This window comes from Manacus candei, unplaced genomic scaffold, assembly GCF_025592945.1.
Source record: "Manacus candei isolate 608988 ecotype Guabito, Panama unplaced genomic scaffold, ASM2559294v1 h1tg000002l, whole genome shotgun sequence".
NCBI lineage: Eukaryota > Metazoa > Chordata > Aves > Passeriformes > Pipridae > Manacus > Manacus candei.
Genome location: NW_026138050.1, coordinates 7,322,258 through 7,338,664, shown reverse-complemented (window position 1 = coordinate 7,338,664; position 16,407 = coordinate 7,322,258). Strand labels below are relative to the sequence as shown.

At 40.1% G+C, this 16,407-nt stretch overlaps 1 protein-coding gene across 2 annotated transcripts in view; it reads left to right on the top strand.

Annotated features, from left to right (window-relative positions):
• CYTH3 (cytohesin 3) overlaps nucleotides 1-15,918 on the top strand; it is a 50,440-nt gene extending 34,522 nt beyond the window's left edge. Inside the window, exons 7-13 of one of the 2 annotated variants that reach the window (XM_051782088.1) lie at nucleotides 1,772-1,884; nucleotides 3,278-3,426; nucleotides 4,211-4,312; nucleotides 11,350-11,439; nucleotides 11,522-11,593; nucleotides 11,722-11,876; nucleotides 12,482-15,918. In XM_051782088.1, the coding sequence (XP_051638048.1) occupies nucleotides 1,772-1,884; nucleotides 3,278-3,426; nucleotides 4,211-4,312; nucleotides 11,350-11,439; nucleotides 11,522-11,593; nucleotides 11,722-11,876; nucleotides 12,482-12,554 (754 nt within the window). In that variant the 3' untranslated portion in view covers nucleotides 12,555-15,918. Of the gene's footprint in view, nucleotides 1-1,771; nucleotides 1,885-3,277; nucleotides 3,427-4,210; nucleotides 4,323-11,349; nucleotides 11,440-11,521; nucleotides 11,594-11,721; nucleotides 11,881-12,481 lie in introns of those variants that run through there. The other variant, XM_051782096.1, reaches the window with a different exon arrangement.
• The last annotated feature ends 489 nt before the right edge of the window (nucleotides 15,919-16,407 follow it).

Below are 16,407 nucleotides of genomic sequence, written 5' to 3'. Positions count from 1 at the left end.
TGGGGACATTTGATGATTTGTTTTAAATCTTAGCACAGAGATAGGTTAAAAAAGAAACAATCTCTTTACTTAAATAATTTTCTTCCTCCTTTCCTTCCACCTCAGCTTGTCACTCTGGGCAGGGAGGGGGAGAAACCCCCTGGCCATAATCAGTGATGATGTTCAACTGCAGAGAGAGAAACTTTGAAACAAGTGCTTTCCTTGTACTTCCCTCAGAGTTTCCCACTTGTCATGTGAAAGAGAGTGTGATATCTCAGTATGTTTTTTCCCCTTGCTAAATGAACAGTTCACTTGATTTCTCTGGGCTGCTTGAACACAGTGACCTTGTGAGGTCCCTTCTGCTCTCGGTGAAAATCCGTAACAGATCCAGCAAATTAAGTTGACTTGGACAGTTCTGCCTGTTTTGTTGCCACAAGTGACTCCCTCCTGACACCAGATAAATGGGAATGTCCGTGTGATCCTTGTTTCTGGGGCAGTGCCTTGTGATGTGGAGTCAGAACAGCTTTGCTATGGTTGAGTGATGTGGTGATGATAACTTGAGGTGCCTGAGATTTGAGCCAAGGAAACCTTTTCTGTGGCTGCTGAAGCTTGTCTGGGAGGCTTCATATTCCTGTGCCTTGTACCCAATTTAACGTTAGGTTTGACTTTATTCTTCCTTAGCAGCTGCTACTATTAAATGTTTGTATTTTGGTAGCTTACAAAATTCGTGGTCTGGAACGTTGCACGAGGTGAGTAAAAGAGTATCTAGAGCTGACAAACTAAAGATGGCCTGTGACACTTTAATACAATGTCCTAAAATGAAAACTGATGAAGACAGGAATAAATTGTTATTATATTGGCATCCAGTGTACAGGGAATAGCAAGGACTTGTTTTGCATGGCAGAGCATGTAACTTTGCTGGTTTAGATCCTGGTTTAATTCAGATAATTCTTTTGCAAAGAAATAAAAGAATAAATGATGAAATTCATTGGAACTTTTCAGTACCACAATGTGCCAAAAGTAAATTTGTGAAGACTTCTGTCCTGTATGCATTCCAGTGTACTTACATATAGAAACAGTAAACCACAAAAGTAAACTCTGTATTCCAGTTCACGATGCTAAAACAGCAGCACAGATCTGCTGCATATATTACAAAATTACTGAAATCTTAACATAAGTCATTCTTTTTAAGACCTAGGTCTGAGTCTTGTAGGGTGAACTTAATGTAGACAGGCAGCATCTCTCTAAGCACTGGGGTTTTCTTGCTGTTGTTACTGTTTTTAAAATGGTTTTGATGAGTTTCAGTAAAGATGTTAAGTCTTTTTGTATTCCTTGTTTCTCTCCCCTACCAGAAATATTTTGTGTGATATGTCTTTTTACATTGTAAGTAAAGTCTAGCTGACTGTTCATTGCTTTTTGTAGCCAGGAAACCCAGGGAGGATTGAACTCATTTTTTTTTTCCCCCCATAGCATTCTCATGGCAAAAATGGGATGCATACAGAAAATTGTTTACCAGTCTGGAAAAAAGAGAGAGCCTCAGACTATGAACTGCCATATTATCTTGCCTGATAGCATGCAGTGTTGCTGGCTGAATTTCTGGGCTAGCCATCTGTGCATGTTGCTTTATAATAGCTCCTGACTTGTGTGTTGAGAGATTGAGAACATATTTCTAGGACATTCGATATAGACAGTGCTGATTTTTTTTGTTGTTGTTGTTTGCTTCGGATTGTTAGTAATATATGCTTAATATATAAATACTGGAATGTGTAACAACTATTCTTCCCTTCTGTAGGCAGTTTCTGTGGAGCTTCAGACTCCCAGGAGAGGCTCAAAAAATTGATCGTATGATGGAAGCTTTTGCTTCACGTTATTGCCTTTGTAACCCAGGAGTCTTCCAGTCTACAGGTTAGTCACAGGAGACAGCAGGGGTTCTTAAGTACATATATGATCCAAATATAAATTAATATATATGTTCTTGTACAGCTGATGCAAGGAGACAATGGCCAGTTTGGAAATTCAGGTTAAAATAGTATGTGAAATGAGAAATTTCTGAGAACTGAGAAAATGTGACTGTCCAATCCATGCAATGCAAGCTTATGGTTAGAATGCATTTCCATTTATAAAACTTCAGCATTAATATAAATCTAAGTCAGTTAAAGTATAAAGCACACTTCAGAAATGTCACCAAAGATTTTGTCAAAGGATTGGAAAAGAAAGATTCTCAGTCAGGGGTTTAAGGGCAGAAGAGACCAATAGGTTGGGTGATCTCATGTGTCAGTTATGAGGACTTTATACCTCACTATCTCTGTATCAAGTCCACCTATATGTGGCTATAGTGTATTATCTGGAAAGTCATCCATTCTCTTTAGCAGTCTGCTCAGCAATAACTGATCTCAGTTAGAAATGCACCTCAGTTTCCCACTGAGTTATTTGGTTTGGGATTACTCAGATCATAAAAGCTACTATGACTTTGTGATATTGCCCAGAATGCTGGGGATTGTTGGTCTGTTTGGTTATAGGCACACACAGTTTGCTGTTTATCACTTAATTTGAGGAACAGATAGGCTAGGACTGAGCAGGTCTGCAACAGCTAGAGAGGAAAATACTGAAAACAAAATGCTGAAGATGCATGAATATTTTTCCTCTATGTAGCAGAGAGGTTTCCATTCTTCTTTTTCTTACACAGAACCTTGTACTTGAACTCTGGGAGAACTTACTATAATCATAACCATGTCAAGAGGCACAATAAGATTTCCTTTGTCATCTTCTGATATTATCCAGTAGTACTGGCTACCTCCTCTATGCCAAGGAATTGAGTCAGTGTCATTTTCAGTCTTTCTAAATGCAATTCAAAATATTATTTTGAAGAGACAGTTCTTTCTCTTTGGAGAAAGCTTTGGAAATACTTTGAGTAGGAGGAGGCTGATTGACCAAGTTAATTATAGGATCTACCACATGATCTAGGCAGTCTGTGTGCAGAGAACATTCTGCCCAACAACACTTCAGTGCTTTAAGTGAAATGCTAACTTAGGGTGATAGCAATGATTTCATAGAGTTATTTTTTTGTTTTGATTCTCATACTGTTTTTCTCATACTGGCTTTTAATTTAAAATGCAACATTTTTCTTCTTAGGCTTACTTCAACAGTTTAAAGAAAGATTTGAGACTTTTATATACAGTGCTCAGGATTTTTTGACTACCTGTTTCTCTTTCTTTATCAGTGAGGGTGAGCTGTATATTAATGTTACAGGTTGGTGCCACAACACCCAGACAAACCATTTTTGCCCCTCTGATTTCAGATACGTGCTATGTGCTCTCATTTGCCATCATCATGTTGAACACCAGCCTGCACAACCACAACGTGCGGGATAAACCGACCGTGGAGAGGTTTATCTCCATGAACCGGGGAATTAACGAAGGTGGAGACCTCCCAGAGGAATTGCTACGGGTAAGACAAGGCATGGCTGCTGTTTTCAATAGCAGGCTTAAAAGTGTGTGCAGCAGTTCTCAGGCAGATTTGTCATGGGAAGGGAGAGGAACATTTTCTAGCTTGCATAACCACTTGAGTAGCTGAAAGAAGCTTTTTGTGATATTCACTGCTTTGAACGAGCTGCTTTGAGCTCGTTCTCCCTATATTCAACCTTTTGTTGGGGAGGGGAGATTTCAGAGAAAACACTCTCTAGTTTGCTGATGGCAAAATTCCCATGGAATTGGCTTCCTTATGAAAAAAAGTAGTATTTCTGGATAAGTCAGAGAAAACTGGAAAAAATAGTAAAAATAATTGATTAATGCCTCTCATTTCTTTCCATGTGTCTTGTGGAGCTCCCTCCTGTCCCTTGGGATATGAGTGAAAACATGTATTGTAAGACAGTGTGATGGCCCACACCATTTCCTGAAAACCCAGACTCATTTGGCAAAACTTGTTCTAAATGCGACCTGATGCTGAAACCTTTGAAATGCTGAATGCTGAAATTAAATTGAAATGTCTTTGCTGGGAGTGCTTATGAAATTGGTACTAAAAAGAGAGGCTTGTTTACAGATGAAATGGTTTAAAATCAAACTTGATGGAAGTTGTAAAGACTGGGGAGGGAGGGTCCAGTATTTGATGGACAGTATTTCCTATGCTTTTAATACAAACAGTGTGAGAAGCAGTAAGATATCCTGGTTGCGTTTTCTGTTAAGACATTTATTAATGAGGTCTTTTTCCTTTCTTTTTTTTTTTATTCTTCTAGAATTTATACGAAAGTATTAAGAATGAGCCGTTTAAAATTCCAGAGGATGATGGAAATGACCTAACACACACTTTTTTTAATCCAGATAGAGAAGGTTGGCTGCTGAAATTAGGTTAGTCACAAGGGCAGTTGTGCTGCTGGGTGTTTGTTCATTGTTAGCATGTTTGCTGCTTCCGTGTCTATCTGCTTTCTTGGGAAGGTAACAGGATTAACTTTGCATTTAAAAATGGATGAACCAAAATAAGTAGCTCCTTTACATCTGAAGGCTGTTACTTCTTATTTTGTGTACCCAAATTAGCAATCTTGTTTCAGACTTTGGAGTTTTATTTCTGAGATACGAGAAATAAAAACTCGGCTACAAAAAGGAAACGCCACATGGTATTTACCACATGCTGTGACTGATAAATAACAACTAAGTCTCCATAAGGTCATTTCAGAAAACTGAGTGATACTTCAACTCAGTTTTCTGTGTACAAAAAAAGGATTTCTCCTCAAATGGTTATTTTTGTATGTCTTTATTTTTCCATATTATTTGTGAGTTTCTCTTGGTTTGGTTTTGGCTATGATTTTTTAATGAGTGGTTTAAATGTGCCTTCTTGTTTTCCTTATGGCCTATGACCTATCACCTTTCTGTTCTGTGACTGGCTGTCTCTGCTTATTCTGCATTAGGAGGTACGTATCTGATGCTTTCCAGTCCCCTCTTCTTCAGTTGCTCATTCTTTTATTTTCTTCCTCCTGCCTCCTGGTTTTTTTTCGTTTCTTTTTTTTTTTCTTTTTTTAATCAGGTTTGTTGTAGCATTTTGCTTTTTCACTCAGTGTCACTAACAGTGTCATCAGTGGTGCTCTGGGAGACTGGCATGTCAGTGTCTAACTCACATGCGAGTGTGTTCTGCAGAGGAAAAAAGTGTTTACATGTAAAGCAGAAAAATAAGGATGACTTCAGCATACTTTCCTTACTCATGGAAGAACACAACAAGGACAGAATAATCTCTACTGAGAGTAAACAAGTCTTACTCTGTCATGAAGTTTCAGAGTGATTTTGTTGCTTGTTTATCGATGATACTATTGAAAGATGGATTACATCTGAACTATGTATTTATAAAAACTGTTCTTTTTCCTGTTTATTTTCCTCTCTAAATAACACTAGCTTACTGAGCAGAGTCTTAAATGAGCTTCAGATTTAGAGTTGTGGAAACCTCTGATAGTTCAGTCTCCTGGCACTGCAAGATGCCCTTGTTTACAGACTCCTAAAGTTGATGCAATTCAGTTTTTTACTTGGCCATGGGGAATTTTTTTCCTATATAAAGGAGGCTGACATTTAAACACCAGTACACACTCAACAGAGCCAGTTGTTGGCCACTTCAATGTATTAAGTGCTTGTTAAAGTGGAGGAAACTTTGCACTTGGAGAAGGTGACTGATGTGTGCACATGGGGAGGATGAGGAAGGTAAAGCCTGGATAGAGTCTTGGACCTGCTCTGCTGATTGCACCTGGAAATCAGTGGTCATGGTTGTGCTGGAAGGAAATGGATGTGAGAAGGAAGCATTTGGAATTCATTCACATGCTCTCCAGTGTCGTATTTTGACCTCTGTGCTACAGATGCTGTGGAGCTCTTTGTCTTCCTAACTACAGAAGAGCAAAGCTCTGGCTTTTTGATGTGCATTGGCTCTGCTGGCACAGTTTCAAACATGACTTTGCAGCTTTTCTTCATTTTATAGTATGAGTTGATAGCTTTTCAAGCTGATGGAGATAGAATGTGCTTCCTGGAGAAGAGTTTGGGTGTAAGCCCATGCTGGGCCTATTTCTGTTCCCAGTGCTCTCTCACATACCTACACACCTACTGAGAGTGCCATCAAATGTGAGCGTGTGCAGAGGAGTGACAACATTCCTCATGGAAGAAACTGTCAATAAAAGACATAAAAGAGATCTAATAAAAAACAGAGGAACAAAGAAATTGAGGAAATAATGACTGAAGACAAGTGGGAGCTGCCAGGTGCTCCTGCACATTCTGGCTCTGGTGCAAGGTCAATAAACCAGAGGTCAGTACTGAACAGCCTGCCTGAGTTTTCAGTATATGCAAGGTAGATGAGAGCCAGTGCACAGAAAACCCAGTAGTAAAAGGGTGTGTGAAACAGGAGGGTGTTACACATAGCACTCCCACAGGGTGAGGGTTATTTGAATAAAGAAATGAAATGTGTCCAGAAGCCTCTGGTGAATCAGCCTGGAAATGCCTGGAGCTGTGCTTCCGTGAAAGACTGCATTTTTTTCAGCAGACACAGACTGGTACAGACAAATACACTGCTAGTTTAGATGCAATGACCAGAAATAAACCTGGCAGGTTGTATTTTTTTTTTCCTCCTTTCTTTCTTTCTTCTCCCTTGAGTTTCCTATTTGCCAGGAGTCTTAAACTGTATGTTGAGCGTGCTGTCTCAGTCCACAGTGTTTGCATTTTTACAGTCCTTTCTGTTGGGAAACATTTCTTGTGAAATGGGTAGAGTTTCCTTCAGTTCTGGAAGATTCTGATAGTAAAAGTGTCAGTATTGTTGAAATGCTAAGGAGACTACTCCTGTATGAGAGCTTAAGTGCTCAGTTGTGATAATACATAAAAGTTGAAATAGAAAGTTTTATGTAAAACTATAAACATGACTAAGACTACTTGCAGACCCTGAGTATATCAAGACAGTATTTTGTATCTGGTATTTCTTACAGTCAGCTCTTCCCATTTATCTATTTGTGCCCCTTTTTTTAGTATTCCATCTCTCACTGTATTGATTTTCCTCTGGGCAGAGGGTGGATACGTTGTAAAATTCACGTGTCCAAAAGACCACCCTGGCCCTCAAGCCTGGCACTGGGCTTTAGGAAGCTGGGAAGGTGTGGAATGCTTTTGGAGAGTTTGCTGCTCTGGATTGTTCAGAGGTGACTCTGTAAGTCTGAGTGCCAAACCTGGCAACCAGACAGCAATTCTGGTTTTATCTATCTGGACTTAGCTGGTGCCTTTATATAGATGTCTTTATCTTGGTAGACCTAAATTATCATCCAGTTCTGCATGGTTTGCAGCCTGGTGTAATGAAAATGAACGCTGCAAGTCAAAAGCTGAAAGCTGCTGAGTGCTAGTGAGTCCTCACTTGGAGCAGTGTGAGACATGAGATTTCAGATTTTTCTACATCATAATTATGAGTGGTGTTAGTACCATGAAATTTTCTGCCATCCACTCTAGGGTATTTTGAAATTTTCCCTTGCCTAAAGCAGCTTCTGTGGGCAAATTGCTCGGCTTGGGTAATATTTTCTTCTAGTTGAAGGGAAACTGTGACATTATTCCCCCAAACTGGAGAGGAAATTCTTCGAGCCAGACGCACGAGTGTGTTAATTTTTTCTGCCAGTCAGGAGCTTACACAGTGCTTGGAGGTTGTCCAAAAGCTGCACATCCGGGCCTGTCCCGCCAGTGGTGCTTATTCCAGCACATCTGTCCTTGGGAGGATGTTGTTTCTCTTCCCTAATCTGGGGAGGGAGAACAGTGGTGGCTGATCAGGAAACTGGTGCCTTCCGGTACCTGCCTGGCCCTCGTGGAGCCCGGTGCCCTCCCAGGCTGAGACAGACAGTGTTGGCAAGGGAAACTTTAAAAGAAACCCCAGCTTCAATCCAGTCATCTGCATAACTGTGCAGTTGCTGAGTCTCTTCTGCCTGGTGGTATCTAAGTGAACTGAGAAGAAAAAAACCACATTCTTGTGTGTGCATCTCTCTCCTTCCCCTCTACAGCTTTCATATAAATGAGCTGAAGATCTGGGTAGGATTTTCTAACTTTAGATACATTGCTGCCTTAAGCCTTACGGTGTTTTTTACTTTGGGGATTTGTGTTTCCTAAGTCATTGCCAGTTGTTTTTCCCTTGTTTGTTTAGTTTGTACTTTGCCCATAATCCTATGTTGAGTTACAAAGGTGAAAAGGGTTTCTGTTCCTCTTTCTGTACATTTTGCTGTGTGGCCTTTTCTTGTAGTTTCCTTAGATTTCCACCTTTAAGACACCGTGCTTCTATAGTTTCTTATTTGAGCTGTCTGTGCATTTTTGTTAATCAGCTGGATCTTTCAGAAGTATGTCACTTATCTCTCTGTTTCTGTAAATGTTTATGGATTCATCCTCTGGTTTTCTTGATCCTCTTCTGCTAACTTAATTCCTTCCAGTTTTAATCTCTGAAAGGCTGGCAGCTGGAGTCAGAGATGAAGTATGTTACTAACCCCTTTGTTGTTGTTTTGTGAGCCTACAGCAATCCTGGCCAAGGAAAAGAATGTTTTGTTATCACGAGTTCTTTCCCATTAATCTTGTGTGCAGTGTTTACGGGCCACAGCGCCTCATCAACCAGCTGCTTGGGATGCAGCCCATTGTAAAGGCACATTAAATGTGTGTTATATGGTGACCTCTGCAAATTTGATTAGTACAGATTAGATTTTGAGCTTTATTAGAGTTTCTGTGCTGTTGACAGCTGCAACTAAGTAATGGGGTGGGGAGACAGAGACTGACATGTGAGAGTAGTTCCTTATCCTGCAAAAAAATCCTGCCTTACTGCTTGCTTTTTTTTTTCTAGAAGAGTAACTCATAGCTTGGTGGAGCAGGGACTTGGGGTCTGTTTCCATGACTCACTTGAGTGCTGTAACCCTGTGAGCTACTGGCTGGTTTAGGGAGAAGGGAGCAGTAAGAGGGATGTTGTTGGAAATATTTAATCTTCTTTCTGGCTTCGACATCAATACTATCCTGGAGCCGGGAAATGTTTCCTGACAAAAGCTTCATGCTGCAGTTTTGATGATTACAGAAGGTTTCAGGTTTGAGAAATCTGGCTTTTCCAGAGAGAGGGGATGTTGTCAGGAAAAATTTCAGTGAACTCACTGAACCACAGTAGTAAAAGTGTGGTTTGCTCTTTGGCACTTCATATTGTTCTGGGAGGTGTTTTAGGTCCATTACTTCTGCCTTAAATTATAAGCAGGCCTTCTTTTAAATACATGGTTATTACCTGATTTTTTTTTATTGTGTTCTGACATGATATTGTGGTTTATGAGAAACACCTTTGCTCAGTTTAAGCTGCTCTATGACAGTAACGTGTTTCCCTCTTCGTTTCATCCTCTCTTGTCCTGAATTGTTTCTCTGCTAGACCTGGGCAAGCCAGGACCTCTGATAGCTGATGTTACCTGTTAGCCTGAAAAACGTGGTGATGTTTTAGGGCCATACAAATGTTAAGTGGTGTTAACCTGTTAACCTTAGAGAGCAGAACGTGACTTAAAGTCATGGCAGTTAATATTGGGTTATATGAAAACATGTCATGTTGTGGTGATCACAAGGAGTGCCCTGGCAGTCGCCTTGACTTGGCAGCTGCTTATTCATTGATCTGGAAGTGAGTCAAGCTCAAGTTCGTCATTCCAAACCCGAATACTTCCTGATACTTGACCCAGCTCTCGGTCAAGGTGATGGGAATTTTTCTAGTGACTTACGTGCCAGCTTGAATGTCTCTGCAGTGCTTTATTTAAGGATCTGTCACAGGGGTTGTACTAAAATGCCACCAGTTCTTCCCTCACTGTCTCCAGTTCACTCAACCATTCATTGTGTCACGGCTTCTGCATCTTGCACTATTTTGCCTTCTCTTATTTCACCACACCTGCTTGCAGATTAAATTTTTCTTAAGATACGTGTGCATCTAGTGGAAACATGAAGTTTATTGAGTACATTGAATGTTGCAGTGTGTTAGCACTGGTTTTTCTGTAGGTTGTGAAACCAAGCAAAAGGAAGATACAACGTGCAACACACTTGGTCTGCAATGCAAATATGCACTAGATCGGTATCCAGAAATGTCATGGCATTGCTAGAATTGTTCTTTAATTTAATATGATTTGGATTTCCGTATTAAACAAAACCCCAGCTATCTGCGGTAGAACAAAAAGATTAAAAAATTATGCTCATGTCTTAAATTTGGTGATATGACTTGGATTAAACTGGGTGTCTTGTGTGTAGTGATGGTGCTCTTTTATGCACGGGTGTTCAGTAGCAAGATCAACTATTTTGAAATGTTGAGTTAATGAGATGAAACCCTTGCTGAATGGATGATGCACAGGTGGTGACATAATCCTGAAGTCAGATAACTATGGTGGATCTAAGCCTGTATACTAATAACATGTGATTGCTTTATCTACAGTTCTTTCCTGGAAATGAGTTTTAAAATAACGTAGTAGTGAGAAACTAAACATCTTCTGAAGCAGCCAATGGCAGAAAAACTGAAAGGGCCAAAACAATAATGTGTTTCTAAAAAGGAACTGTTCCCTACAGCATGTCATTAACAGGTGTAAGGAATAACTCTGTGGTTGCCATTGTCTAAACTGTTAATGCAGGAAAAATTGGCATTTTTGGAGCAGTAACCATTTCTCCTGTCGGGTGTACTCAATGATATATTAACCCATAAAGAGAATAAGTTTTTAAAATTCTGAAAAATGACAAATGACTAAAAATGGTATGTCTTGGCTTAGGATTTGCTCCTTATTGATGACTCATCATCTTTGTTCTGTAAGTGATATTTATAATCATCTCACGCACTCGATGTCAAATCTGAAAGTAGAGATAAGTTCTTAATCATGTGCTCGCTCACGAGTGGATTGACAGGAAGGTGATAAAATGCTCTTAATTTTATTGATGGGACTATTTCCTTGTCCAGGACAAGCTGTGGAGGGGTCGATCCTGTTGCTGGGCCCCTGTTGCTGGTTATCCATGTTTATCCATGCAGTTCCACTGCCAGAGTGAGCAAGTGGCTGTGGGCATTAAAGCAGCCTGGGGTTGGCCTCACTCAGCCTCCCCTGGCCCTGGCAGCACTGGCTGTGCCCAGGACTGTGTGTGTTAATGTTCTTGGGGCAATAAACCCCCGTGGAGGCCTGGACAGAGGGAGCAGGGCTGGCCCTGTGCTGTTGTGCTTGGCTGCTCAGCACCACCATAGTTAGCGCTGCCTCAGGACAAGAGCTGCAGTAACGTGTTCTGTAACCTCACCCATCTGTGCCTGATCCATTTACCATTAAGGAATTAAACCATATTTTGAAAAAAACAAGCAAAATTAAATTATTTCCTTACCTGTTGTTGAAGCCTTGACAGCAGCACACGTTTAATTCCAGCCTACCTTTTGATTGTAGGGGGAAGAGTAAAAACATGGAAACGGAGATGGTTTATTCTGACTGATAATTGCCTGTATTACTTTGAATACACAACAGTGAGTATAAAGCATGGTGCATTTCATTTGTAATCAAGATATTTAAGTGGCTAATAATGTGATGTTTTCCTAACTTTTTTAGGACAAAGAACCTAGAGGAATTATTCCATTAGAAAATCTTAGCATAAGAGAAGTTGAAGACCCTAGAAAACCAGTAAGATAGTTTCATTTTTTTTTTTAATGAAGAAAAGTAAACCAGAGCTTAATTGTACTGTTAAATGAATATATTTGTCAGGGTTTTTTTGGTGTTTTAAAATTTATTTCTTGATTTCTACTCTCCAGAACTGCTTTGAGCTCTATAACCCCAGTCATAAAGGTCAAGTAATTAAAGCCTGTAAAACTGAAGCTGATGGCAGAGTGGTGGAAGGCAACCACGTAGTGTACAGAATATCTGCTCCCACCCCAGAAGAAAAGGAAGAGTGGATTAAATCTATCAAGTGAGTTTAAAGTCTTAAATGTCTTTCAGAACTCTTTTCAGAGTTTGGTACTAACAGAATTTGTTCTACCTGGTTTGAAGAACTCTGATGTTGCAGTGTCCTCTGGGATTAATGACGAGCTCCGTGGGGTTGATGGATCAAGATGCAGCTCTCCTGTTACTGTCTGGTCCTAAGGAAATAGTGCTATTAACTCAAATGAGGAAAATACAGATTTATTTTTTTAAGCAGATGTAAAACCTTGTGTGAATTGCCTTTAAACCTAATTTTATTGGATTCTTACTTTACCTAATAATTATCTTTGGTGACATGTATCTTAAGTGTGTTCACAGGCAGCTTTAAACTGTCACAGCTTGACTTTCTCTTGGAAAGTTTATAAACAGACCCACACTTAAAGAAATAAATAATAGTCAAGATGAAGGTATGAACTCTTAAAAAATCTGAATAGCATCTTTTGCTGAAGAAGTATTTGTGGTACTTAGAAGTCAACCATCTGTTATCTTATTAAGAATGTGGACTCATCCATAGGGAAGAGACAACAAAATAGTTTCAGTTTTCAAAACCAGGTACTTGTTAACCAAACTGATGATTCCTTTTTCTCCTTCCAGAGCAAGTATCAGCAGGGATCCCTTTTATGATATGCTGGCAACAAGGAAACGAAGGATTGCAAACAAGAAATAGAACACAATCAGTGACTTGTAGACCTGCATCAACCTATAAATGAGCGTACAGTGGAGTCATAATGTAAAAATTGGACAAACTAAATGAAGACAATAACTGTAAATTTTATATATATACACTTTACTATGGCATAAAAACTTGGCAAGACCTTTCAGGGTAAATAGTTACTGGCAAATAATTTGAAGGAAGCTTCAAATCCTAGAGAATTCAACTGAAAACATGGAAGCCTTGTTTTCATTTGTATTAGTTACAAGTTCATTTTACTTGGGTTGGGAGGGGTGGAGTTCAGGGCTGACAGTTAAATGTCCTTCACTTGTCATTTGAGCACATTTCCCATAAAAGGAGGAGTGACTTTTAAGACTTTCATCTCTCACTAAAGTGCAGCACCAGCAGTGGAGCACGGCATGATCTGGCACTTCCTTTTGCTGTGAGCAGAACCCCCCCATCTCCATGTGAGTTCCCAAGTTGTGTGTGTTTCCCAGGGACAGCTGAGTGCAGCTTTCAGTCAGGATTTCTCTCCTGCCTTTGTGGAAACAGCTTTTCTTCAGAAGTGCAACTAAGCAGACTGGCAGCTGTGTGGGTACCTCGTGGTGCCAGAGGGTTTGGTTGATGTGCACTGAGATACAGGCAGGTCCCAGCAGCAAAGCTTTGAGCCTGTAGACACGACACGAAGTACAGACGTGCTCTGATATTTGCCAGTTGGCTAAAACTCATTCCTGTCTGCTCATACTCACAGTAAGTACTTAAGGTTTAATGACTGGTTTAATCTGCTGTTTATATAGTAACATCCTTCTTATGTTTTAGATACGTTGTAGTTTAATTAACACTAAGTTAGTATTAAAGGAATGACAGGGCTTGAGTGAGCTTAGGCTTTGCATGTGAAAACACCCCCAAATAATTTCACGTGCATTTCCCGTTTTTCAAGGGAAAAAACCAAAAAGGTGAAATCTTTCTGTAGGATGCAGCCCTGGAGAGTTAAGCAAGCAGGAGTTATTCCTTTGCTTGATAACAAACTTTGGACATACAGAGAAGTTCAGTACTTTCCTTGCATTCTTTGAGGCAGTTTTTCAGGTCTGTGCTTCGGCAATTGATATTTTGAAAAATGAAGAGACATCCTTATTTTTACTTAAAAAATAAGTGGATTACCTAGTGCAGGTGGACTCCCCCACAAGCACATGTCTCTCTGTTGGTTTTGTAATTTGTGGCAGATCCTTGTGGTCCTGCTGATGGGTCTTTCAGGAACATGTCAACTGCTACAGCAGATTTTACTCCAGTGTTTTCTATTGATGGCACACACACTGTTCTTAAGGGTAAAGCCCCTGATTCCACAACGGAGGCAAAAAGTGGCTTTTTTGACCCTCCTGCTTCTCTTGGTACTCCATTTTTCCCAAACTTGTTGAACCTGAGCCGTGCCTGCCATGCCAGTGAATGCTTTGGAGACCCAAAATGTCGAAGCAGTTTTGCTTGTTGGAGTTACAGGAGCATCCCTGGATCTGTTGTAGGGAAATGTGCTGCACATTTTGCTGTGGCAAACCCACAGACTCACTGAGTTGATCCGTGTCAAATCTCCTTTGAACTGCAAGGGAGAGTTGTTTCATTGTTCTGTCTTACTAATTTGCCTTGTTTTGCATGGGTTGCCAGCCTGTGAGTGTTTCGCTTTATTGCATGTTTGCAAAAGAGGCTGAGAGGAAAAGAACAAAGTAAACTTTCCTACACCTTCGATTTTTCCCCAGAGTGTGTGGAATTGCCTGGGTGAATGTTCAAATCCGAGTGCTTCCAAGGGAGTAAAACTCAACCAAAGGAGGTAGAATCCTTGAATAAGTGTCAGTGTGGGGATATATTTGCTTAATGGAACACATTTTAAACTCTTTATAGAAATTATGTGTCTTGTGTTTGCGGAGCAGCACAATGACAGGAGCTGCTGCCAACACTTGTTTTGAGTCTTCCACTCTGCAATGACACGATTTGTTTTCAAGCACTGCTTCCATCAGTCTTAGCTTTGGACAAGTAGATTTGTAATGCAAATAGTGACAAGCCAATCGTGGTACTTAGTAAGCATAAAGGTGAGAGGCAGCAAATAAAGTATTTCTGGAGAAACGTGAGATTCCAAAAGCATGAATAAGCCATTGAAGCACTTTTGTATCAATTCTTGTCTTCTGAAATGTCACCTTTGAGCAAATCTATGTATTTAACCAGGTGAGGATGTCTGCCTTTGAGCATGAAGGAAATGCCTTGAGAGTTCATTTGCTATATTTAGTTTTGAAGTTCTTATATCCTGCAGAAGTAATTATTTAGAGTAACATGTAACTGAGGATATTATAGCAGGAAATACATTATTTCTTAGCACTGAAATGCAACATCTTAAACAGCTACTTGTGGTGCTCAATGTATCTATTTAATTTACCAAAGCTAATGGAACAGCCTTCTCGTGTGTGTTAATATTTGATTTCAAATGTTCCTTGTAACAGTATTAACAGGGAGTGAAACTGGCCCAAAATTTCCACAGGCCACGAGGCCAGTAAAACAAAGTGGCTTGTGAAAATTTTGGCCATATCAGGTACTATCCACGAGGGTGAAGAAAAATCTCTCAACCTTTCCCTTTTTTTATTGGGCCTCAAGTCCAGGGGTGGCTACTACGAGTGGCTGCTCGGTGGCCTAAAGCAGGATCTGTTACAGTTTGGCCATGCTGAGGAACAGTCCTTTGGGGACAACAGGTTCTCCCTTCCTGTTGCACTGAAACTTGGATAATTGGGTTTTGATGTTGCAGGGGCAGCAAGAGCCAGGGCTGCTCCTGCCACGTGCTCAGTGTGTGACCCACTGGGCACTGCCAGGGCAACTGGGAGAGAACTGTACAGAAAACTTAAGCTCAGCTGGACTGACTTAAATTTTACAATATTCTGACAAAATAAGCTCAGCATCACTTAACATTTTGAACTGTTTTAAACTGGTACAAAACTGAACCTTTGTAAACTGAGCAGCATTTATAATGCTTCATATATAAAAAAACAATGCATATTTTTAAGATTTATTACATATCTATGTAGATATGCTTGCTGGAAAAGCTAGGTCTGTTGTAGACCAAATGCTACAAATTAAGACTTGTGGCTTACCAGTTTCATTTCTATATTTTTTTGGAAAATGTTTCTAGCTAGAGTTTAAATATAAAATGTAAATACTGTACAGTTATGTATTGATATAAGTATTACTTGGTGTACACAAGTGATTTGCATGACAAATACTCTGTATCACTGTTAAAAATGTGATGTTCTTATGTAAAGCCACTGCAATATTAATGTTTTCATTTATCATTAAGATCTGTTGCTTAAATCTGTCAGTTTTCTCAAAAATAAAGTGTGAAACTGTACAGTTGTGTATCTGCTCATTTACCAGGAATGCTTGGGAGGCAATTGCTGACTTCTTCTTTAGAGAGTAAGGTTTAATTTTACTTTTAAGTAAAAGGCCTCTTTTCCCTGCTTTGAGGCACAGTAATTCAAATTATCAGGTTTAATTTTTCAGAGAGAAAACCCTTCAACTGCTGCCACTGAGTGTGACTCCATTAAGAGCTAGTTTCCCTTGAGAGCCACCCTAAATTAAGGTGTTTTGGCAGTTCCCTTCCGTGAACTTCAGTCAAATGCAAGGGGGGGAAATCAGCTCTCTTCTCCTCAGGTAGATTAATTAATTTCCTCAATTAGAAAGAGCTGATGCTGCTCCTCAGCTCTCAGGGAAGTGTCACCGAGGGCCCTCCCTGTGCTGCTCCAGAGCCAGGTGGGGCAGTTGTTGCCTCTGGGGCTCTGAACCAGGTACAAGTCACCACTTCAGCTGCTTTGACACAGTTGTGCCGGAGTTACTCATC